This window comes from Oryx dammah, unplaced genomic scaffold, assembly GCF_014754425.2.
Source record: "Oryx dammah isolate SB20612 unplaced genomic scaffold, SCBI_Odam_1.1 HiC_scaffold_11050, whole genome shotgun sequence".
NCBI classification, from domain to species: Eukaryota; Metazoa; Chordata; class Mammalia; order Artiodactyla; family Bovidae; genus Oryx; species Oryx dammah.
In genome coordinates this window covers 79,331-103,948 of record NW_024080444.1, presented here as the reverse complement: position 1 = coordinate 103,948, position 24,618 = coordinate 79,331, and the positions used below count along the sequence as shown (strand labels likewise).

The 24,618-nt window shown below is 40.0% G+C and overlaps 1 protein-coding gene across 1 annotated transcript; it reads right to left on the bottom strand.

Moving 5' to 3' along the window:
* Window positions 1–592: 592 nt before the first annotated feature.
* LOC120860187 (zinc finger protein basonuclin-2-like) lies at window positions 593–21,581 on the bottom strand (the record flags this gene model as incomplete). The annotated part of the gene is made up of 2 exons (XM_040235971.1): window positions 593–3,806; window positions 19,600–21,581. Coding segments are annotated over 2 exons (2,643 nt in total), but the record flags the coding sequence as incomplete, so codon positions are not given.
* Window positions 21,582–24,618: the final 3,037 nt, after the last annotated feature.

The window sequence follows — 24,618 nt, the reverse complement described above, 5'->3', positions numbered from 1 at the left end:
CTTTAAACTGGAAAATATTATACACCCACTTAGAAGGCCACCGTAACATGTGGGCACTTGAGGCACAAAACTAGTAGCAAAGAGGGGAGAGACTTAAAAAGGGCAGGTTGTCCAGGACTCACTGTCATTTCTCCAACAAAAGGCAGGTGAACACATTCATGCTTCTGAGCAATGGAAATTCTGCTTGAGAATCTTGTTACTTCTGGGCTTATTCTAACTGGCTATCCACATCAGCCTGGTTTGTGGCGAGTAACAAACACTTGTTCTAAGCCTGGTTCCTTTGTTGTGACCTGCTGACAGCTATGTAATTCACTCATTAGGGCTCTTTGACCTTTCAGTTGACATTAAACAGACTAAGCACTGATTTTGTACAAGCTGAGTTCTAATATCTCAACCGAGAGTGTAATTGTTAAAAATCGCTGAAAATGTGTTATTTCATAAAAGTGTCATTTGGTCTACGTACACTTGTAAAGCTAGTGTTTCCATAATCTTTTGCTGGGATACCAACAAAATATTTTCCCACCCTTCTGGAATCAAATCATTTGGTTAATGGGGCAATAGCGCAACACAGAGAAGGCTAAGAGGACCAAAATGTTTGCAAACAAATTTTCATTATTCTAGTTCAATCTTCCACAAACATACTGTACAGAGTCTTATATGGTATAAAACAAAGGAAAACATCTCTGTCTATTCAGTTTAACAACACTGAAATAAAGCAATTAAGACTTTGGGGAATTCAAAGGTACAAGAAAAACAAAAACGGTTAGCACTAATTCCTCAGCTTTTTTACCGTAAACATTTGTCATTAAAACATAGTGTTTGATATAGTTTCTTTTGTACTGCAAATACTTTTGGTCTCTCCTCACTGTAGAACAAATGAAAAATTAAATGAACCCCATAGCATCCTCTGAAGGAGATGAAAAGATAAAGCTGCTAGACACATCTAGCTTATCTTAAGATTCCATTGTTTCTGAAATTTTCACACAAAAAATACTGAAGCCTCAACTAATGATGCTTATTTTTGGAAACAATAAATACTGAGGTACAATAAACCCTACAGGAATAATAACAAGAGAAACATATTAACAGTTTCCTTTGGCAAATTTAACGGAAGTGAATGCTGATGTGAACCTAGAAAAAAATAATTATGAAATATATGAAAAATGGAAATGCCATTAAAAAGTTAAGACAAAGGGAGTATTTCTAACTTTTAGACTGATGAAAGAAATGTTTGAGGCCCTTAAATGCAGAAAAGAAATACATTCTCTTTAAATTATTGTGTCCTGTTTGACAAAATATGCCTTGTTTATCTTCTTCCCCCTCCACTTAAAAAAAAAAAAGACAACAAAACACTGTCTGCAATGCACACCCTAATGGTTTTGGCTGCAGATTGAATCTGAGTAAATATCATCATTTAGTCAGTATGTTGTGGTAGCTGAGGCTGCCGATGTGGTTAACCAGCTCAGGCAACATGTGTAAACATCGGAAACAAAATAAAACAAAACAAAAAAGGTTTGGAGAATCCTCTCCCTGCTCTTTCTCACTCTCGATTGCTTGGTTTCAGGCTTGCTTTCATTTCTCTCTGACAAATCGCGTGGGGAAACGCAAAACACTAAACAGTGAGAGATCCTATTTTAAACCCCCTTCTTCTGGCTGCTCAGAAAGGAGTATTGCTTAGTTCAAGTTCAGCACATGTTTGCAAAGCTTCCAAGTACTGCTGCCTCTACCATTAAATGTCTTTTGATTTTGTCTATCAAACCAGCCTGAATCATAGTACTACTGCAGTACTTGTGACAAATTACACAGCCACATAATAAACCTACTCAGTTCAGACTTTTCCTTCTTTTTAATGGAGATGGGTCAGGTCCTTGCTCATGAGCGTTCAGCTCTTTCACTGTATTCAGCTTTGCTCCATAGTAATTTGGGCTTTTGTATCCTGAAATATTATCCTGCCTCTAAAGAATAAATGCCTTGGCTGTTTCACACGCATCACTTTGTTTTCCTTTTATGTAACTTAACATATAAGCAAGAAGGATACAATGTTGATTGTAATAACATTCGGCACTTGAAAGCATCACAAAGTGTTTTTTTTTTTTAAAGCGGTTTTCTGGTGGCCGACAAATTGGCCTGTGGTTATGTTGAGTGACTAATTGTATTTTCTTTTCTGGAAACTTGTGCAAAGTTGGCAGTTTTGTGTTAACACTAATACTTTTGTTTGGCATTTGTGCCCTATACTGACCAGACCATTTTTATACAAGTGAATTTTTTAAAAAAGACACTTACTTGAAGTATGGCAATAGTTTAAGGATAAAAAAGAAGCATGGATATTACACACCCCCTTGTAGTGTATGAAAAAAAGTGCATGACTGGATTTATGTACTAGTACAGGACATTTTAAAAAATCAGATCTGTGCTGTAAGGCATGCCAGCACCTCTTTATCACTATATCTAGCAGGTAGTAAAAACAAGACCATGTTTTTTTTCCTTAAAAAATGTGCATTAATGCTAACATAAATGAATAGAGCTAGCCAGCAAACTATTTTTTTCCTGTATATCTAACAGCTGGATGTAACTGTAAAAATTAAACAAAAGAGTTAAACAACCATCAATACAATTGTTTTACATCATTGGCCTCTCAAGGCTAAATATTTACAGGTGAATCTGCCATGCTTTAAATGAAGATTCTCTCAAAACCTTAAAGTTCACAAAAGACAACTATAAGAAGTTCCTTTTTTGTGTTTCCCCCCCCTTTATCTCTTTGCAGGCAACAGTCATAGGTACAACAAATCGTCTCTTTGGAGAGGACCAAAAATTGTTATTCTGTCAAAGTTTGGGCTAGTTGCACGCTTTTATGTGTGTGCGCATGTGTATTTAAAGGGTACTTTATTTCACCTCTAAATTAAAGATCTGACTTCTTTCTCAAAACTATAAAGGAAAAAGACAAAAAATCTCAAAAGCACCTAGTGTTTATCTTCTTATACTCTAAAGAAAAGAAAATGTGTGTGTGTGTGTAGACACAGGTATACATGTGTGTACACACACACACACACCCCCTCCCCCAAGTACACAAGCACACACTGACTATGGCAGTTCAGATACAGAGGCCGTCTGGTGAGAGCTGGCATTTGTAGTGTCCGTTCTGAGACTAATCTACTGCGGTGAAGGGAATGTTTTTGTGGAGGTTAGGGTTCTGACTGTGCCGATTCCGGCTTCGCACAGAGGAAAACATCATATTGCAACCGGGGACTTTGCACTTGTGCATCTCTCGCAGGTGCACGGTTTTGTAGTGCACTCTCAGCGTCCCCTTGTTGCTGTACATCTTGTGGCAAATGTTGCACATGACCCCACCAGCGCTCCCGGACAAGCTGTTGAACATCAGAGACCCTGAAACGTCAGCCCCGAGGCCGCCAGGGAGGGCGGGGGCCTCAGCCTTGTGCGCCGACTCCCCGCTGTCACTCGCCCCGTCAATGTCGTCCAGGAGAATCCCCTCATCGCTGCCGGCATCGGATTCTCTGGAGGAGTGGATGCTGCTGCTGGACTGGAGGCTGGAGGTGGTGCTCAGGTCCAGGACCATGTAGTCCTCCGCCATGCCCCTCCCATACCCGTTCAGGTGGGAGTCTTCCGTCCCCGCGGGAGAGGAGGCGTCTTCCCTGATGTCGAGCCCCAGGGGGTGCTGGGCACCATAGATCTTCATCAAAAATTCATCCCGGAGGTCCTTGCTAAGGGAGGGCTGTGATGAGTCCAGGCCCATGTCATCGAGTTCTTTGGTCAACAGTTTACGATGCAGATTTATGTTGGCACTGTGTCTAGGAAAACAAGAGGGAAGGGGGGGCGGGTAGGTGTACAGGGAGTGGAGAGGGCGAGAAAAAAGAGAGCATTTTAAAATTGATTCAGTTTCCGCCAGGCATCACCTAAGCGCATTCATTGCTAATGACATTATTGTAAAAAGCAAGCATTTTCCTACATCCTCAGGATTAGGGAGTAAGTGGCAGTGGGGAGTGCAATAAGGGGAGCTCTTCATTGACATAATTTTTATAAGAGTGAAAGTCCTCAATGGAAGGATGAAAGCAAACCCATGCGCCTTTTTCTGAATGATTGTTCTGTTCCTTTCACTCTGTAGCAGCATCAGCTGCAGAGAATCTCACAGCAGAGATTTGAAAAAATATACTGAATATGATAAACAAATGGAAACTTTCTGCTTGTCCAAATAATTTGAATTTACCTAAAAACAGAAGGAACCCCCCTGTTTTCTACAGCGAACACTTTAGAGGTATGAAAAGGATTCCTTAAAAAAAAAAATAAATGGTTTAGATAATTTAGAATTCACTTAACAAAATAATAACTTGTTCCCCCTCATCTTCCTCATCTTATTTAAGAAAATAATTTAGGTTAAAAGGTTAGCAATTTATTTAATAAAAATAGGGTTACACACTATCTTTAATATAAATCCCCTTTTTAAGAATGATTTGGGATCCCAGCTAAATCTAATACTAAAATACATTTATCTTCAGAAGCTGCTATATTTCAGAGTTAAAAATAATATTTCAAGTAATTCCAAGTTGTAAACTTTAATCTTAAAAAAAGGTGAAAAACAGAAGTTGGCTTAGTAAATAAAATCCACCCCCCCATTAAAAAAAAAAAAATCACACCCAACAGAAAAAAAAAGGGACCAAAAAAGAAAAAAAATCCACACACAATAAATATAAAAAAAAAAAATTTCAAGCACAATAATAACACATGGTCCCTCCATTTTAATAACTGGAATCCATACTTCTTAGGCAAGCAAAACTTACACTGTACTCACTGAGTGCTTTGCTTGTATATATATATATATATATACATACATATAAAGAAAAAAACCCCAAGATTTGTTCCAGAGCATCCATAGGGATGTCATGATTTACAAAGCCTGATAGGTTATTATCTATCTGAAAACATTGCCTTAGTATTTACATCCCCCATTTATTTTTAAAGTGCCCTTGGGCATATACCTCTCTCCACCTGCAAAGGCTTATGTTTGACAAGTGTCTAAATTGAAGGCTACCCTTCCAAAAAGCAAACCAATAAATAAATACAGATGCATAAAAGCTTCTCAATAATGGTGGAAGCTCTACATCTTGGAGAAGTTAATTGTGATAATAGAAATGACCTAGAATGGCCTGGATCAAGTTTGACAGACCTGCTGATTATAATTAAAAAGTATGGAAAATCCAAAATGAGTCACACCATTCAGTGACGAGCATGGCTAATATTTCTTAGAGATGGTTGAGAGGTATGTGCCTCAGAGACAAGAAAGGTGGGAAACACGTTCCACCTTTCCACACAAGACAATATATAGCACTCTGGGTTTGAAGGGGCAGAGGGGCGGCGGCCCCCTCTGCACTGCACTTAGAACGGCTGAGCTTACCTTGTGATAATAAGATCAGCTTTCTAATCTTTTGCTAAATCGATCACAAAAGAAAGCAAGAATGACAGACAGAGAGAGAAAAAGAGAGAGAAGGAGAGAGAGAGAAAACAAATTCACATTCTAGACATCTGGTTTGGAAAAAAAAACTTAAACAATAACATAGGGATTTAAAATGTTCCGATCAAAAAATCATTTTCTGTCATAAGCGATCATCTCATATGCTGTCTTGATGATTTTCAGATCAGCCGCATCATCCAAAAATCATAAATTAAGATAAACCAAATTCACAGCATCATCGTCATCCATCAATGAGTTCTATACAGATGCATGCAGTGTTGCGGATATGTGAATGATAAACAGAAGTGGTCCCCAGGGTCCCTGCTCTGACAGTCGCACCCCGTCTCCTTGGTGTCAGATGGCAGATGATTCCAAATGCAGGTTGTTAAGCAGAGTGCAGGAAATGCCTACTGAGAAATCTTTCCCCCTGACATGTGGGTATGACACCACCGGAGTTATTACAAGAATGTGGAAATAGAGTTACAGTATGTACTATTACTCCATTGATAAAACAACCTGCCAACCATAAGCAGCTTGCGAAATCCTACCCCTCTGTGTATTATTTTTAACACCCTCCCCTCGCTTTCTTAATTGCACAAACACACATTTTGCGATGACTTTAATCTAGAACTCTGTTGCTTCTCTCACATCTGCAGTTACCGCTTCCTAGATTCACTGCTGAGAAAACAGCAGCCAGACACACAGCAGTCACATCAAGACACACTGAATAAGGAAGAATAAATTAACATTGACAAAAGGACACACTGATCCCCGGATGGACACATCTTCCCTGAGATGACTTGTGAAATTACACATCTCTACTGTTGTGTTACCAGGAAGAGATGTTTCTCTTCATGTCTCACTTACAGCAATAGAAATCCGTAATCTAATTAGATGAGGTACCAGCCCTCAATATCTGTCAACCAAATGATGTGCAGAAATGTGTAGACCAGCTCTGGCACTCGGTTCAACAGTGTCCCTTTTCCGCTGGCAGCAGTACTGTTGGCCTCTGCTAATATAATTACATTGACTTTTATTCAATTAAGTGCCATCCTTGCCTTTAAAAAAAAAAAGCTACTTTATCAATTGATTCAGGTGTAATGCAATAATAAAGATGAACTCATGGCAGTGCATTAGCTCTGCTGTTCATAACTTCAGTACATGGGTTCATTCGTGGTAGTCGATTTCCATTATGCAACCACAGTTCAAGAGAATTGATTCTTTTATGTTCATTTCTTAATCTATTTCATTTTTGTGTAATACTCCTCCTAAATGCCATATGCAAAATACTAGAAGTAGGGATAGGAAGAACGTGCGGTGGAAAGCTTACTGGTTCACTCTCATGATGGTGGGCTTGGAGCTATTCTAACTTAACTCCCAGTATTACTGGAGTGGAAAGAGGCAAAGCAAGAGGAGGGAGAGGAGATAGACTCTTGAGCGAGTTCTGATCCTCAGGAGGTTAGCTTTGCCTCTACAGGATGGATAAAATGCAGCACTGATGTTAACCGACTTGGACTCAGTCAATCCAAACCACGAGCTGCCACAAAACACTACCGAGGAGAAGAGACGGAGACCAGGAGTTAGCAGCTTACAAGTTTACACGGACCAGCAAAGCCTGGAGAGGCGCAAAGGAAGATGAAGAGACACAGAAAGAAGAGTCGCCAAGAGACTATCAGGTATACAAGGAAGAGGATTCCAAAAAGCAGAAGACCGGAGAGTGCTGGAAATGGGAGGACCCCGCAGAGGAAGCAGGGGGCCACTGTCTGTGATAAGGAGCAGGAGGACTCCAGAAAGGAACAGATTTGGAGTTCTCCAGAGATGAGCTTTTCTAGAAAACGAACCTAATGTTCTGAATATTTGTCTCCAGAAAAGAGGAAAAAATAACCATGAACCAAAACTGTATGAGAACTTACTACACTTTATAAGAATGTCAGCAGTACAAAAGCTGTTTCTATTTGCATTGACTGGGTATTAGGTAGGTAGTACCAATATGAGGAGGCAGCTTCCTCTTAAGAGAGAAAAAAAAGATGGATGAAAACAGAAGGTAAGTTGATAAGTAGAGGGAGGAAGCATCTGATCTTACTGGGGATCTCGTCAAGACAGTAGGCCAAAATGTAGTTCCATGATGGTCACTTTTAAGAACACAAACTCTATCTTATTCAACCTCAAGTCTCCTGCTGCTCAAATAGAATACTGGGTTGACCAAAAAGTTCACTCGGATTTCCCCATTACATCTGATGGAAACACTTTAACTTTTGATCAACCCAATACTTTGCACATGGACATAATTAAAAGTACGTTTATTTGACTTCAATCAGTAATAGACAAGAGTCTTAAAGAAGCTTTCCCCGAAACAAATTATAGAAGTGAAAAAAATGATCCCAAGATTGGAAACATGTACCTAAAGATTTAAGGAAAGACACAGATAGTACAGCAGAGGATAATCCTGCCCTTCTCACACCCCACTGTGGTGCAAGGTAATGCTACATAACTAGGGTATGACACAGTCCTCTAACTCGGGCGATGCTTAGAACCACAAATGTTTCTTCTGACCTCTGCACTCATTCCTACTATTTCTGTACTGAGTTTACCAAAGCCTCTTGAAAACTAAGAGCACCCTTAAAAGCAAAAGGTAATGAAGCTGATATGACATAGAAGAGGTCATGAAATCAGACTTACTCTTTGAATTGCTTGGTGGGAGCTCTCTAACTAGATTAAAGTGGACTACCACTCTTTCTTTTGGTTTCTTTAACAAAAACAAGTCAAGTATATCTCAGTTAAAAAAAGAAAATTTTACCATGCAACCACAGAAGACAGCAAATCCAACAATCAAATAAATGCAAACCCCCTTTAGAGAAAGTCAGTCCTATCTTGAGTGTTTCTTTCCTCACATTTCCCTTTCTAAGCTTGTTCAAATACCTGGTTCAACTTAATGCAATGTTTAACCATAAAAAGAAAAAAAAAATTAAGCACACTGAAAAAATGTTTTGTGATTTTAACTTTGGTTTTGAGATATAAAGAACTTTTTTAAAAAATAAGGATCTTATGACTAAGAAAATCAAAAGGTGGCCATCAAACTGTATCAAGCTATAGGTTACATAAGAAGCCCAATCTAACCTTAATTCTTAATCAGTTCTGAGCCATCCTAAACTTACTGAACTGGAACGAAATACTTGGTAATTAATTGCAGTGTCCCAGGTGAGATGGAACTGAGGCTCCGTTTTGGCCTAACTTTTGCCTTTATTTTTTCTGCTTATCTTTGCCACTTCACACACACATGCACACACCTCAAACTGTCCAGAATGATCACAGTGCAGTATACACAGCAGATAACACCACATATAAATAGTGTACGTGTGTTTTTATGTATGTATATAGGCACACATAAATTTATATTCAACCTGTAATATAAAATATAAAATCTGAATGCTGGGTTTGAGTGTATTGTTGGACACTGAGTCAATATTCCTGGTCGGAAATATAAATCTGCTCTCCAAATCCACAGAAATGAAAAGTTAAAACTTCTGTGCCTTATTTATTCTTTTATCTAGACTGCATGACACTACCTGTTGTCCTGAATGCCTCAAAAATATCTGTATTCCCATTTACTGATGGTGGTATATTTATAGCCCTGTGAAGTCACAGTATTTTTGATAGTATACACATTTTTGCAAAATGAGCAGGTGCTCTCTAAGGTAGTATTTAAAGATTTTCTCCAAAAGATCTGAAAACCATCCCCAGCTCAGGAAATTCAATGTAAAATTTTAGTGAACAATGCTCAACTCCTTGCACCCCCAAAAGTACAGAAGTACATGATAAATGCAAGAAACAAAAGCTAAGCAAATTCTTGCAAATTAAAAGTATGAAATCCAGTCCCTTCAATCCCTTTCAATATAAAACAAATCATCCATACTGGTCACGCAGACAGTTCTCTCTCCATTCAAATTATTCACTTGAAGATAAGCTCCCACCAAACTCTTTAGGGGTTTAGCTAATTTACTGCACAGATACGGCACGTCTGTTGTAATAACAGGTAGGATGTATTGGGGTCGACCATTTATCAGAATTAGACTTCTTTTCTCAATTCGCAGTGAATTATGCTGCCTACATGACTCCCCTCTCTCAGAGCCTGCCATCCCCTTACGGCCCCTAATGTGGCAGGCAAACCAAATTGACAGTCTCATCTTGTCAACAAGGGGTGATTCTCCTGAGAAGCCATTTAACTTTGCCGAGGAAGCAATGTATTAATGTGCCTGTCCCAGGAATGTTAATCATTTTCAAGCTTCCGACCTAACTTTGACGTGAACGAAATCACCAAATTTGTTTACTAAATGAATCGTAATATGCTAATAAGAAAGCATGACATATATGGAAAAGCCAAACAGATGGTTTGTTTACTCCACTTTGCAACTTTATAAATGTTGTAACTCTGAAGATGTTAGTGAGAATTATTGGTTTGTTGGCAGAGGCGAACGTGTCTCTCGCATACTAAATCTGGCACTACGGCTACAAAACAATTTGTCATTGCTGTGGAATGCTTAAAAAATGTTAATGTGGTGATGGCATTTGGGAAGGAAGATTGGTGGATGGAAAATGTCTATGCTGGATGCTCAGGTTAAGTGCAGAATTGATATCCAACGCTGTTCCCTAACCATTTTACTTCTGAGCCATATCTGACATATCGAGGCTTCTCGAGGGTGCTGATTATTCAACAGATAACCTGTTGCGCTGTAATGTGAGACGTGTGTTACACTGTGAATAGGATTATGTTTTCACAGCATTTGGAAAATTTCTCAATCAGGCAGCTCATATGGTGCTCAGCTTACTACTACTGTTGGGTAAGAGAAAGCAAAGCCATTCATCCCGGCATCTTTTAAGGACTTGAATAAAATCTGAGCTACAATTTTGAGATTTATATTTACCCTGGATGAACTGCTGCTGCTGCTGCTAAGTCACTTCAGTCATGTCCAACTCTGTGCGACCCCATAGATGGCAGCCCACCAGGCTCCCCTGTCCCTGGGATTCTCCAGGCAAGAACACTGGAGTGGGCTGCCATTTCCTTCTCCAATGCATGAAAGTGAAGTCGCTCAGTTATGTCCGACTCTTGGCGACCCCGTGGACTGCAGCCTACCAGGCTCCTCCGTCCATGGGATTTTCCAGGCAAGAGTACTGGAGTGGGGTGCCATTGCCTTCTCCGCTGGATGAACTAACTCTCCAGTTTTCCATCCCATGTTTTATCATCTTATACAAAGAGTTCCGAATATCTATTTCCAAAGCAGTAAGAATGCATTTTTCTCTTGACATTCAAATTTCTTCTCCTGTTTAAAAATAAGCTTTCTTTTCTAATGTGTACAACGTGGAACATCAGTTTCTTTCTGAGATCTTTTTCAAAGGAAATACTTCCTAACTATCCAAGAAGGTTTTATATCATTAAAACAATTTGTGATCTTTTAAAAAGAGAGCATTAGGGATGTGTGAATTTCCCAAGGGACAGGATTTTGTAGGCAATATTATAATTGAGCTACGGCCTTATCTAGAATTCTGTGTTGAAAATGAAACTTTAAGACACATGAACAAAAAGAATGCACAAAAATCTAATTTATATCTTTGGTTAAATGGTGTCAAAACTACCAACAGGAAAACTTCAGTTAAGCAACCAGCAACACAACTATGCTACCTTCCAATGTTTAGAAACATTCAGATTTTTCAGAAATTCTTTTTACTCCTGATTCACACAAGCATAACCATAGAAGCAGAATTCTGTATGAAAGAGGTGCTTATTGCTTCCAATACCGTTAACCACTTCCTCCAACTTCTTAGTCCTATATATACCTACTGAGACCACCACGCATCTTGTGGGATTCACCTGGTGTATCACCATAGAAATTTCTACCCGTCTGCCGAAGAGAAACGAGAGCAAACCGAGCTAAAGAAACCTCTGACTTCATCTTGTTGCCCAAGGATCACTTTGAAGCAAGAAACATTAGCAGCTTTCCCAGCCTGGCGCATCTCTCTCATTTGAAACATCTCCTCATTCCTGACCAACAAAGAAAATTTCAATAAGGTACTTTTACTGGTTTAACAACAGTGAGCTTTTGGGATTGTCAAAGTGCTAAGCCTTTTCCAAGGAGAGAAGAAATCAGCAGCTCAAATATAATTAACCTTCCATTCTCAATGCAAACTGCCACGCACAGGAGCTCGGCAGTCTATTAGTGAAGTTATAATGGCCAACGGGCAGAAGCGAAATTGGTCAAAAAGTTGGCTGCTGCTGTCATATTTTTGGAATTATGATTAATGGCACTAATAATGTGGATGATTACTGATATGTGTATCTCCAGCAGTTTATCATATTGCTCTGGCTGCCTACGTCCACAATAAGCAGGATGCTATCATTTACCTCTTTATTGAAGGCAATCCTTCTCTTGAAGGAGCATATTCTAATTACTTCGTAATGTTTTATGTCTTAAACATTTTGCAGCTCTGGACCTTGCCAACTGCTTCATGTCTACCATTGATTAATTACTGAATGTTTAATCAAAATTTAGAACCTAATGTAGTCATTTATGAGCACACTGCAGTGCCAAAGTAGTTAGGCTCTGCTCCCAAGTTTGGGGAGTGCTGGGTTAAAAATCAAATCCCAGCCAGGCATGAGGATCCAAGAATTTCACCTTGGGTGCTCTGAGGTTGCCAATTCCATCTCTGCTGATGAATGGAAGGTAATCTAACTACAGGGTAAACAGCATCTTTACCTCCCCTCTCCCCACGATCTCTCTTTCCCTCTTCTCCTGATTCCCTAATCAACAGAGCACCGCTGACTGCTTGCTTCTCAGAGCAAGAAGGTTCTTCCTGAAAACCCATCTCAAGAACATAGCTTTGAAGTGGTTAAACAAGTGAAAAATAATTTGCTGGGACAAATACATAAGTTTTTTTTTTTAAATGTGGATTTTTTATGGTACTGTCATACAACCATTCACCGTTGAAGTTAAGTGTTTTTTTAATACCATTACTGAACTGCTGAAATGGATGCTAATATAGCTTGGAGTGCTAATGTCAAGTCCTGGTAATAAAAAAGACAGACTGCTGAATGAAATAATTTCAAGTAAAAAATAGAACAAAAGTGCTCTCTCTCTTGCTCTCCACTTTTATTGAATTGGGACTGACTGAGCCAATTGCTTTAGAAGTCTGTAAAACACAATTACTAGTGAGCGGACTGACCCCCCAGTGCCCCCTTGGTGACAGAGCGGACTAAAAAGCCAGCAGAGTTCGAGCGGCTCCCCTTAGCTGGCCGTCAGACCCAGGAGGCTTACTTCTGAAGGTCTGTCGTTCTCATCGCCCAAATCTGTCTCTTCTGAATGAAAAAAAAAATCTTATTTCCCATCCATGTGCTAAAGTAACTTCATACATCATTTCCCAAGATGAAGATGTCTATTCTGGCAATTAAGGACAATCTGTCTTTTGATATTCTTATTTATGTGGTTGTTCACATATAAACACACATATACTTTATGTGGATACATTTACATGAGAACATTAGCATAATTTTTGAATAGCTGGCAATAATTCCAATTGATATACGCAATAGCAAACTGGAGGCATCACTTACACATGTTCAGGTTAGAAACACAGCTTTTTTTTTTTTTTCCTAAGGTAAAGTCAAAATAATTAGAGCAAGCAAGAAAAAGAATTAAACCAGAAGTAGGTAACATTTTCCCCCCCTAGTTAATAAAAGAAGTAATAAACTCCATAAAGTACTAGAGTTAAGATCACTAACACTTCAGGCATAACAGCTTTCTACCAGGAATTTACAACTCCTGTTTTAATTCAAGCTGCTTGCATTAGGACATAAAATCTAGGTATTTTAAAAAAGTGTAGCTTTCTGTTAAGTAACTGAAGAAAAATTGTCCTTTCCTGAAAAGCATTCTTTTTTCCTCTTTCTCAGCTTGCTTCTCTCTCACACATGCACACACACACATCTTTGCACTCAAGAATCAAAGTTAATAAATCCTTTTTTTATGACATTGTAATTTTTTGGCAAGTGTAAACTCCTTTCATATTCTGCCACATTCATTTATTTGAAGCTTGTGGGAGTCTTACGGCAAAAACCTTAAATTATTTCTGAGAAGGCTTTTTAAAAAGAGAAAAAAGAAATGCTTTCTAGCCCAACCTTCACAATGAAATTTCAACAGAGAAAGAAAAGTCTGTTTCCTTAGCACAACAACAACAAATCACTCAGCAAGAAAGGGCTGGTAGAAGCTTCTTACCTTATGGAGAGCCCACTTTTGCAGGATACAAGCAAATACTAATATGTATGTGGAAGTCTCATAACCTGCTTCCAGGTGAGAAATGGCCTTTCTTATTTGTTTTAAAAAAGAAAAGACTATCTACAAAAACAAATACTTAGAATGAATCATTATGAGAAAGAATGAGACCAAAAAAGTCTATCAGGGGATCAGATAGATGATGGGAAACCCAAGGGAGACAGAAATCATGAAGATGACCCTTTCAAAGTGGTGCCATCTTGAAAATTACCACCTATGCATGCAGTATGTCCATGCTGATCTAAATGCTATTTCTGCCTGGATTTTCAAGTTCCCGATGGAGAGAGTAGTAGCTCATTCCTTTTGAGGGAAGGAAGGAATACAGGGTATATGGAAGCATTGCATTTACGCAGTGGAAGTTATGTAGCCACAAGAGATTTAACGGTACTCCTATCAAGAGAAATTTGTAAGAACTTCTTTGTATCATGGACAGGAAGTCCTTTGCTCACCATTAAGCTTTGTTGTCTAGTTGGTAGGCAGTTTGGTGGAAGTGATTGGTGTACTTCTTGGGCTGGAGGAGTGAAAGGTCAGCAGAGGCTTAAATGAGCTTGTCTTACATCCAGCTGGGCCAGCAGGAGGTCATTAGGAAGATCCGAGGCTCATGGTAGGCTTGACAGAGTCTCTCCCCATGATACAAGGAGGCCGTTTTGCTCACTGCTCTTCTCCCAGGATATAAAAAGAACCCCCGAGACAGGAATGACACTGAAGTTTATCTTACTACCAAAGTTTCGCTTGAGGAGGGCACAACTAGCAATTACTCAGAAGGGGGAATTTATTTTGTTTGCCTTTGATGGAAAGTAATGGAGATAAGTACAAAAGACCTATTGATCTCCTGGCTGTATTGTGAAACTAAAAAGAGTAACGGGGGTGGGGGGAATGTCTTCCTTTAAAAGTCAGAGGACCAACGTGACTTTACCTTTTAAAAGAATTCTGGTAAAGGAGAGCCTGAGTTTGGATGGCAAAAAATATAGGAAATGAAAAAGCTGATGCCTTAAAGTGTTCTCTTCTCGTACTTGGAGAAGATTAACACACTGTTTGACAGCTAATTGTATTAGGGCAAATACACTAATAGTTATCTTAAATTGGTGCTAAGTGGCTTATTTCTTGGAGGTATTGCCTGGTGAAATCATATGCATTTATTGAAAATCTCTCTTTGGAAACTTACAGAGAACTTTTCTAAACAAGAATGATGGCAAAAATGGATGTCGCTGCTGGGAAGGTGAAAACAGGAGGCAGGTAGCATGTTTTCGCATCTTCACCTCTGCTGTTAATGTATGCAGTGGCTCGTCAGAGGTAGCTTATGTTAATTTATTCCTGCACACCTGTACAGGGCTGGAAGTCAGGTAATCAAACAAGCAAAAACTATACATCTCTGCTTTTTAGCTACGGCTACCCAGAGGCCTATATAGGAACAAATTTAGTTCTGGAGACATCAGCAGGTTTTAATAAACCAAATACAGATGTCTTACTTCATACAAATCAAGAAGTTTACATGTTTAAATCTGGACGGATTTAAGTAGCAATCAAAGAGAAGGTTTCCACTTGGCACCAATGGTTGCCTCATATTTATTTATAAATCACCCTAAGCAAATATTATTTTGTTTCTAAATTTATTCATGGGGCTGAATCACCTTTCCTACACCTTGAAGATCAAACATAATGCTTACCTTTCTGATAAAATTCAAGACAAACTGTAGCAATGAGTGGCCACTATTCTCAGAGGGAACAGAGGAACAAAGATGGTAAAATTCATGTTAAGATGAAAAACAAACAGATTAAGTATTTCTTTCTATGTAGACCATCTAGTTTCTGTAGACAAAGTCTTCATTATAGTTGAGGGAGTTTTAAAACAGCCAATCACTGAAACAGGTATAAATAGATTTCTAACATACTAACAAATGATAAGGAATTCAGTAGAAGAGGACTCAGGGGTTTTTATTTTTAGGAATAAAAACCAAATGTAATTTATAAATGGGCTTCCCTAATATACAGATGATCCATGGACACTCAGCCCTCCTGGGGATCAAAACACCAGACAGAGGAAAAGAAATGACCACAGAAAGCCAGGGCCAACCAATTCTATGACACTCTTCAAGAAAATGTCCTTTATGAAGACTGTAGGTTCTAGGCCAGTTAGAATTCTTCCCAGGGAGTATTTTCCTAGGTATACTTCAAAACCTAGAGTCGGCTTTGTTGTTCCCTGACAGAAGAGCATCTTAGCAGAAAAATCAAGGGACAAACAAGAAAGAAGTACAGGTGTCTAGTGACTGTTGGGTGTAACACTACACACTACTATCAGTATACACTTCAACACTTAAGTATCAGCCATCGCCTTATAGTTCTGTAGTTCTTTACAGGGAAAGTAATTTACATTGTGCTTCTAAAACTCAGAACAAAAAGTACCCTAATAGCCACCTAATGACCAGACGAATTGGAGTTTGTGCCTGTTAGCTTGCTCTGTGTCATTCGTGTGGAATGGTCCTCTTTGTTTTTAAATTTATTAAACTCACACTCATTCACAAATGTATAGGAAGGGCACTTCTGATACTTCAGTCAAAATCCTCAGCCCTCACAAACCTTGCTTGTGCCCCACGCTCTCTCTCATGTCCCTTTTGGTGACTTCACACAAAGAATATTGTTTTTCAAAAAGCCTTCAATCTGAGCTTACAAGACCTAGAAAGATGCTAAGCAAAGACTTGGACATCTCTGCTAACTAGTTGCCAAATGTAAAACACAGCACTTACCATCCTTCTACTTCCATCCTGCTATCTGCCTGTCTGAGACCACACACACAACTCCCTCAAATATAACCCTCTTGGAAGAAGCCGAGGAAGACCTGTTTCTCACCCCGGTAAGGTGTTCTAAGCCGAAAGACAGGAAGGCTGCTTTCATAAATAGAAGGAAGAGGGTTTGTTCTGTTAGTTTTATCACAGGTAAACCCCTTGCATACTCCAACCCCAACTCAAAATTTTTGCCTTCTAATGCTCTGTTTGCGCAAGGAAGATATTGCAGAGTCCAGGATGGATGAATCAAGATGCTGCGGAGAGGAGAGAAATGGACACAGGGACAGCAGGATTAAAGATGGAGGGGGATTTCTGCTTGGGAAGGTGTGGTGGTGCAGAGAAAGGTAAGAAAACTTAGCCTAGCTTCATAGTGAATTGAAGAGGAAAAAAGCAGGGACATAAAATTCCTGGGGGTCTTGTGACTGATACAAACAAAAGTGAAGAGACAAGGGAAGAGAAGTCTACTGGGTAGATTTGAGATGTGAGGCAGAGGCTTTGTGAATAAGGAGATCAAATTACAGGTCAACATTAGTTGATGACAATGAAACAGGGGTACAATTATAGAGCAGTTACGTTTCCTGAGATGCAGAAGAGGATGGTATTTAATGGCATCCCTGTTTTTGCTTATTCGGTGGTAGCTACGCTCACATATTAAGTCATAGACTCAACAAGGATGAACACTCTTCTTATAAAAAAAAAAGTTGAAATATCAAAGTTTCTGCTAAGTGTTTACCCTGGGGTCAAAAGATTTGAGGACTCTTGAAAAGCAAAGTTTCAAGTGAGACTCAGAAGACTTTCTTGTACTTTTTTTTTTCCAATTTGCTTTTTATTGTGTGTGACAAAATTCCAGAATTAAAACGATTCGGTGTGACGTGCGATTTCACCTATATGAAATGTGATCACCTGTCTTCTGGGGTTTGCAATCTCTTGTGAGACTGAACATACATGGGAGAATATCTGTATTATGCTTCCCACCTGGAATATCCTATATCCCAGTTATCCTGGGCAGTGGTCTCAACTTGTATATGGTCGGTCACCCATGGAACGCTCAATCCTTAGAATAAAATTAGAGATCGAAATATTCTGCTTCTATCAATAAATGTTTTTCCTCAGACAAACCACCCTCTCCACAGTACTTCCTTATACACTGAGGCATAAAAATAGCGCTTGTGTTTTCTAGTGGCTTGATGTAAATGAAAGCACCAAGCTTTGGGTGTTGTAGCCTTTGGTCCCAGAGCCATTTATTTGAGTGTTATGACTTGCAGTATTTTCAGCAAAACAACTAAAACTGTGATAGGAATTCATGCAAATAAGCTTAAATTTTGGCTTCTCTTCAAACACTCCATTTCCATAAATATTTTATGCAGTTTTTCATGAGTCTTTTATTTTTGTTAAAAAAAAAATCCAGTGCATTAACCTCATTATCACAAGTGCACTATTTCAAATGTAAAAGAATGAATATTACTTACAAACGTGGGGGGATGGATATAGTATTATATTTTATTATTCAAAGTCTAGCTATCTTAACTGCTGTATTCTGGGACTGTTAATGATAACCTGGAACTTCAGAACTCTGTGACCATAAAAATTTTTACAGAACAAGGTAAATGGAGTTGGGGGGAGGGAATTTTTTAAGAAGATAGATTTCTCTTCAAAGCATGTTTTGAATTGTATGAAGAAAGCCACTGAATTTCTTCTCAGAGATTTTGCTTTTCATGCATTGGGTCCCATGTATTTTAGTATAAAAGGAAAAAGTGTTTTCTTCTTTTATTTTTAAGAAGGCTGAACTTTTAAATATGGAAAAAACAGAACATTCTAGAGGCAGGTCACTACTTTTCAGTGTACTTCTATTGTACGTTACTTTATCAAACAAGTCTACCCACCAGGGAAACACTAAAATTTTGGGGGTAGCTATTTGGAAACTTCCTAATTAATATTGTTTCTTCTACATATATTGATTTTTACCATGTAAAAAATTTTCTCCAGATACATTATTAAAAGACAATGCAAAACCAAAAACTGCATTTGTTATAATGGGATGAACTAACTGTGTGACTCTAGTTAGGCTGGTGTATAATAACTCTGCTCATAAGCTTATCTCCACAAGGGGAGAACAACTGTGCTACTCCACCACTGACCACCTTAACACATTCCTTTTATATTACATTTTCTTTAAGATTGAAAAAGAACACTGTAGGTTTAGGACCAGCTGCTTCTGTTTAAGCCCAACTGTTTCAGAGCCACAGCTACATACCTAAGGTGTGATGTCATCTGAAGGCTGGACATAATATATTCTAACTGATCCTCAAAGTATATGCATGCCTCCCCTTCTCTGCATAATTCCCATGACAGACTATATTTTAGAGATGTGCTCAAAGACATTGTGAAGTTGAAGTAACCCACAATCGTCATATCATTTCCCCATATCAACAATTACTTTGGTCCCATTTTCTTCTGCTATTTCTACAACTCTTAAAGAATTCATGGACACACTAAATACTCATGTAAGAACGATAACATTTCTGGTTATACCTACGCAGATGCAGGCTGTCTCGATGTCCTGGACCTATGGTTCTTTCCATCCGTAAATTTCTGTTTCTATATTGGATAAATACGTGTGTATGAAGATAATATATTGATTTAATTATAAAGCCACAAGGCAAAGCAGAAATATATATAACAGAAGCTGCAGCTTCTAAGTGAAGGTTCACGGAAAAGCAGAGAACTGTGTCCACAGTTAACTTATTCACACCTAGATGCATGGAGACACACACACATACACACACACAGAGCACAGAGAAAAATGGCGTGCATTACTGAGTAAGATGGCGTATGATTCTGCATGCTTAATCAGAACAAGCACCGACTGCAACAGTCCTTCACGAGCATGGCAGCCTGGGGATCACGCGGTCACTGTGGACAATCTTTACAGCGCATCGAAAACATCGAAGTTGGGTTGTTTTTAATGTGTTAGGTCCGCCATGACTGGCACCCTCCACCCCCCAGCAGGAGCAGCCAATGGAGATTTACTGACCTGTCTCTGCTTCGGCGAGAGGGGAAGGCAGCGTTGCAGCCAGCCACCGTGCAGACATGCATCTCTTTCAAGTGAACGTTTCTGTAGTGAAGCTTCACGCTGTAGGAGCTTTTGAAACTCTTCTTGCACACATAACAGATTTTAGGGTCTGGGCTAGAACACAGGTCCCCTTCTGGGGAGAACTTCTGAGGGCTGCCATAATTCAGAGACGATGTAAAACTCTCGTGCAGGGCTGCCATGCTGGCACCCCCGCCGTTGTACAGTCCATACTGGCTCATGTAAAACATGTCATAAGTGGGATCTGTAAACTCCTCCTTCACCTTGATGAGATCCTGGTGAGAGGGCTCACTGTGGTTCTCGTCAGGCCTCTCACTGCTCATCAGGACTTTCTCGCTCACCTCACCGTGCATGTGCTCATCCCCCTCCATGGATTCCTCACCGAGTTTGGGCTCCGAAGACTCAGACTCATTCTCATAGTCCCGCTCAGGTTCTTGGTCCTCAGAAGTCATGCTGTCAGCCCTTCTTATTTCTGTCCTTGAAATGCACCGGGTCCTGCTATGCTTAGAAAAGTCCTTCACCGACATGCCCGGACTCATCTCCTCCTGGGAGTGGCAGTGATTGTCATGGCTCCCATCGTTGACCACAGCCCCGCTGTCATTGGGGTCGTCATCTTCATCGTCAAACTCATCGGCGGTATCGATAATTTCCTTCTCGATCTTCACAGGCATGCTGGACTTCCTGGGCTTCTTCTTGGGTGCCAGGTCGGCACTGGGCTCATGAGTGGCCATCATCACTACCGGCGCTGCTGGCTCAGAGGAGGGTGGGGGGTGCTGCTCTACGGTACCACTGGTTGGGATGATGGGACTGGTCGGGAGGGAGGTCGGAGGGCTCACCATTTCCCCTGGAGTGAGTAAACTTCTATAAAATGGAGGAACTGGTTGGACAGTCTTCAGTCCAGAGAACACCAGCTGGCTAGGGAGAGGGTTCTGTAAGACGGGGTCTAGTGGGGGAGTGGTAAAACCCATTGGGGGCCGGCCAGGGCTCGTGAGTGTGAGATTCGATTTTGTACTTGCTATGACGGGGGTGGCGGCCCCGGACGTGGCCCGGATCAAATCTTTGTCTCGGTTATTCCTTAGCATAGGCATGTGAAGGCGAGGGTTAGGGTTCGCACTGTGGCGGTTCCGGCTGCGGAGGGAGCTAAAGACCATGTTGCAGCCTTCAATGGTGCACCGATGTTTGATCTTCAGGTGAACGGCGTTATAATGGATTTTGAGAGTACCTTTGTCATAGAACGTCTTCCCACACGCGTTACAGAACACTCTTCCCTTCCGGGAGGCTGACCCCATCCTTCTCATCCGGTGGATCCGGAATGAGCTCTTCGGGTGTTCAGTTTTGGACAGATCACTGACTGGGGCAGAATTCTGAATGGGGGACACGCAGGCTGGCTCGGTTTTGGGCTCCACATTAGTGATGCTGGTCAGGGCATTTCTATTGGGCGTTTGATCGCTCTTATAGGGCGTAGGGGAGACTTCAGACTCACTGCTCTCATTATATTCATTCTGGGTCGAAAGGCTGGGCTCCCGCAGCCTCAGTCCTGGTTGCTCTAACAGCAGCCCGTTTGGAGGCAATCCTAGCAGCGGGGCTGAGACCGGGTTTATGTACTGGAATGGCAGTAGGAAGGCAAGGCTGTTGGGGATGTTTTCAAAGTGATGAATGCTGGAAGGGTTGCTGTTCTCTAGATGGGCGAGGAGGCTAGGACTCCTGGTGCGATTATTGCTCTCAATGAAAGTTCTGATGTCTGAGTCTGTCTTTGAAGATGGTACAGCTACGGCCTGCCCTTCTTTCTCCTGAATCGCCATCAGCTCCACGATGGATTTGGTTTCTCCGAACCGCAGAAACTGCTGAAGGGTGATGATTTCCTCTTCTCGAGACATGATGGCCCAGCGGTCCAGCACCTTGCCGGCAGCATCCTGGAGGCCACATCAAAGAAACGACAAAGACAAACACAGAAACTTATTGATTGTGCATAATTATTCAGTGCAGCTGAAGGTGCTCTGTCTGCTCACGGAACACCGCGAGCAAGAGCAGAAAACAACATGCAAGCTCTGTTAATATACAAGTTGATCCACAAAGCAAACTTTTCTGCCATGCAAATGCAGTCATTAGAGTCACAGTTAGAGAAACAGATTGAGTTTAATAATGTCAAAGCAAACAAAACGGAGACCACTGGGGCTCTGTGATCTAAAATGCCTACACTCTACTGCTACTTTTAACAACAATGGTCTATAGACTATGCAAGTATTTAGCATATATTAGTACAAGACGCGAACTCTTGCTGTGCAACCCAGTGTATGCAAAAGCAAAACATAACATGGTACCTTAATCTTTATCAAATAGTGACACCACAGGAAGGAATTAGGTACATTTTTCAAATTTTATTTTTTTTTCTTTCCAAATTTTGTTTAACACAATCAGACGTGACACTGGATTCAATAATGAAACTTCCTTTAAATAAGAGCTATTATCTGAATTTCTAAATCACGAAGATGAATGAAGTAGCGTCACCCCCATACTCACATTGCTATGCTGTATTTCTCCCCTTTAAGTGGCTGAATTTTAGTGTCATGTTACAGTCGGCAATTTCATAAGGTAGAGTAAGGAAACACAGTAGTTGTACTTTTTCTGAAAATTGATGTAATTCTATGATTCAAAGTTTGAGTTAAGAGTATTTGACTTTTTATGATCTTGTTATAAATGACAGTTATAGATATTCAGAAAGTAAACATGTGATGGATTTAGATAAGAATGTGTAAAAATATTGTCTCTTAACATCCTGCTCTGATAGTAGAGAGTGTCCACAGAGAATACACATCAGGAATCACCAGACTATGTGTTGTTAAATATACATTAAAAAGCATTTCACACTTTCATTTTTGCTGGTAACTAAGAGACACGCCTGGAGGTAGGACTTAAAAATCCTGCAATGTAATGTCAGGCAATCCATTTCAGTACGGATTGAGAGAAACCTATTCAAACACTTAATGACTTCATCATCTTCTAGGGCACAGCTCCTTCCCACCAGGACCGGACACTTGGCAACCCTCTGTGTACAGCACTTGTTCCAACCCTTGACAGTCGATTTATGGAAGCACAAAATCATCTTAAATACAAGACAAGAACCTTATTAATTACAAAGAGGAAAATCATAACATTGTAAGGGAGAAACCTAGCAGACACCACCTTAACCAACTTGCCTAAATGAAGGATCATCACAGATGTCGTGATCTATATACTGAGAAGGATACGATGTGGTTTCTGTGGCATGCTTGCCAAAAAAGATGCATACCTCAATCTAATTATGAAAAAACATCAGATAAACCAAAATTAAAAGGTGTTTTGCAAAACAGCTGCAAGTATTCTTTAAAGTGTAAATGTTGGAAAAGATTTTTTTTAAGTCAAAGAAAGACCAAAGATTGGTTAGAGATTGGAGGAGACTAAGATAGCACAAATGAATCTAAGATTCTAGGGATCCTAGACCAGAAAAAGAACATTTGTAGGAATACTGGTAAAATTTCAGGAAAGTCTCTCAATTAGTGAACAGCATGGTATCAGTCCTAACTTCTCGGTTTTAACAACTGTACTATGCATATGTAAGATGTTACATTAGGGCAAACAGGATAAAGGGAACTGTACTATTTTTGCAAGAGAGAATTCTCTCTCATAGACAGTTCTACTCAGCCCTGTGATGTGAAATTCTCTCTGGACCACAACTGTATGGTCTGAATCACAACACCTAATTTGATATTAAGGTGATACTTGTCATTTATTTAAATTACTTTAAAAAGAAGCTCCAATAGTTATAAGCCATTCCTTATAAAGCTCACTTCTGGCATTCTATCCTTTTATATGTGTGTTGGTGTCTAGTACTACCTGACCTGCTTCTTGAGAAATCTGTATGCAGGTCAGGAAGCAATAGTTAGAACTGGACATGGAACAACAGACTGGTGCCAAATTGGGCAAGAAGTACATCAAGCCTGTATATTGTCACCCTGCTTATTTAACTTATATGCAGAGTACATCATGAGAAGTGCTAGGCTGGATGAAGCACAAGCTGGAATCAAGATTGCTGGGAGAAATATCAATAACCTCTGATACACAGATGACACCACACTTGTGGCAGAAAAAGTGAAGAACTAGAGCCTCTTGATGAAAGTGAAAGAGGAGAGTGAAAAAGTTGGTTTACAGAATTGAAAGAGACATGTGTACCCCAATGTTTATCGCAACACTGTTTATAATAGTCAGGACATGGAAGCAACAGATGTCCATCAGCAGACGAATGGATAAGAAAGCTGTGGTACATATACACAATGGAGTATTACTCAGCCATTAAAAAGAATACATTTGAATCAGTTCTAATGAGGTGGATGAAACTGGAGCCTATTATACAGAGTGAAGTAAGCCAGAAAGAAAAACACCAATACAGTATACTAACGCATATTTATGGAATTTAGAAAGATGGTAATGATAACCCTGTGTGCGAGATGGCAAAAGAGACACAGATGTATAGAACAGTCTTTTGGACTCTGTGGGAGAAGGAGAGGGTGGGATGATTTTGGAGAATGGCATTTAAACATGTATATCATATATCAAACGAATCGCCAGTCCAGGTTCGATGCATGATACTGGATGCTTGGGGCTGGTGCACTGGGACGACCCAGAGGGAGGGTAGGGGGAGGGAGGAGGGAGGGGGGTTCAGGATTGGGAACACGTGTACATCTGTGGCGGATTCATGTTGAGTATGGCAAAACCAATACAATATTGTAAAGTAATTAACCTCCAATTAAAATAAATAAATTTATATTTTTTTAAAAAGTTGGTTTAAAACTCAACACTCAGAAAACTAATATCATGGCATCTGGTCCCATCACTTCTAGCAAATAGATGGGGAAACAGCGGAAACAGAGACTTTATTTTCTTGGGCTCCAAAATCACTGCAGATGGTGCTTGCAGCCATGAAAT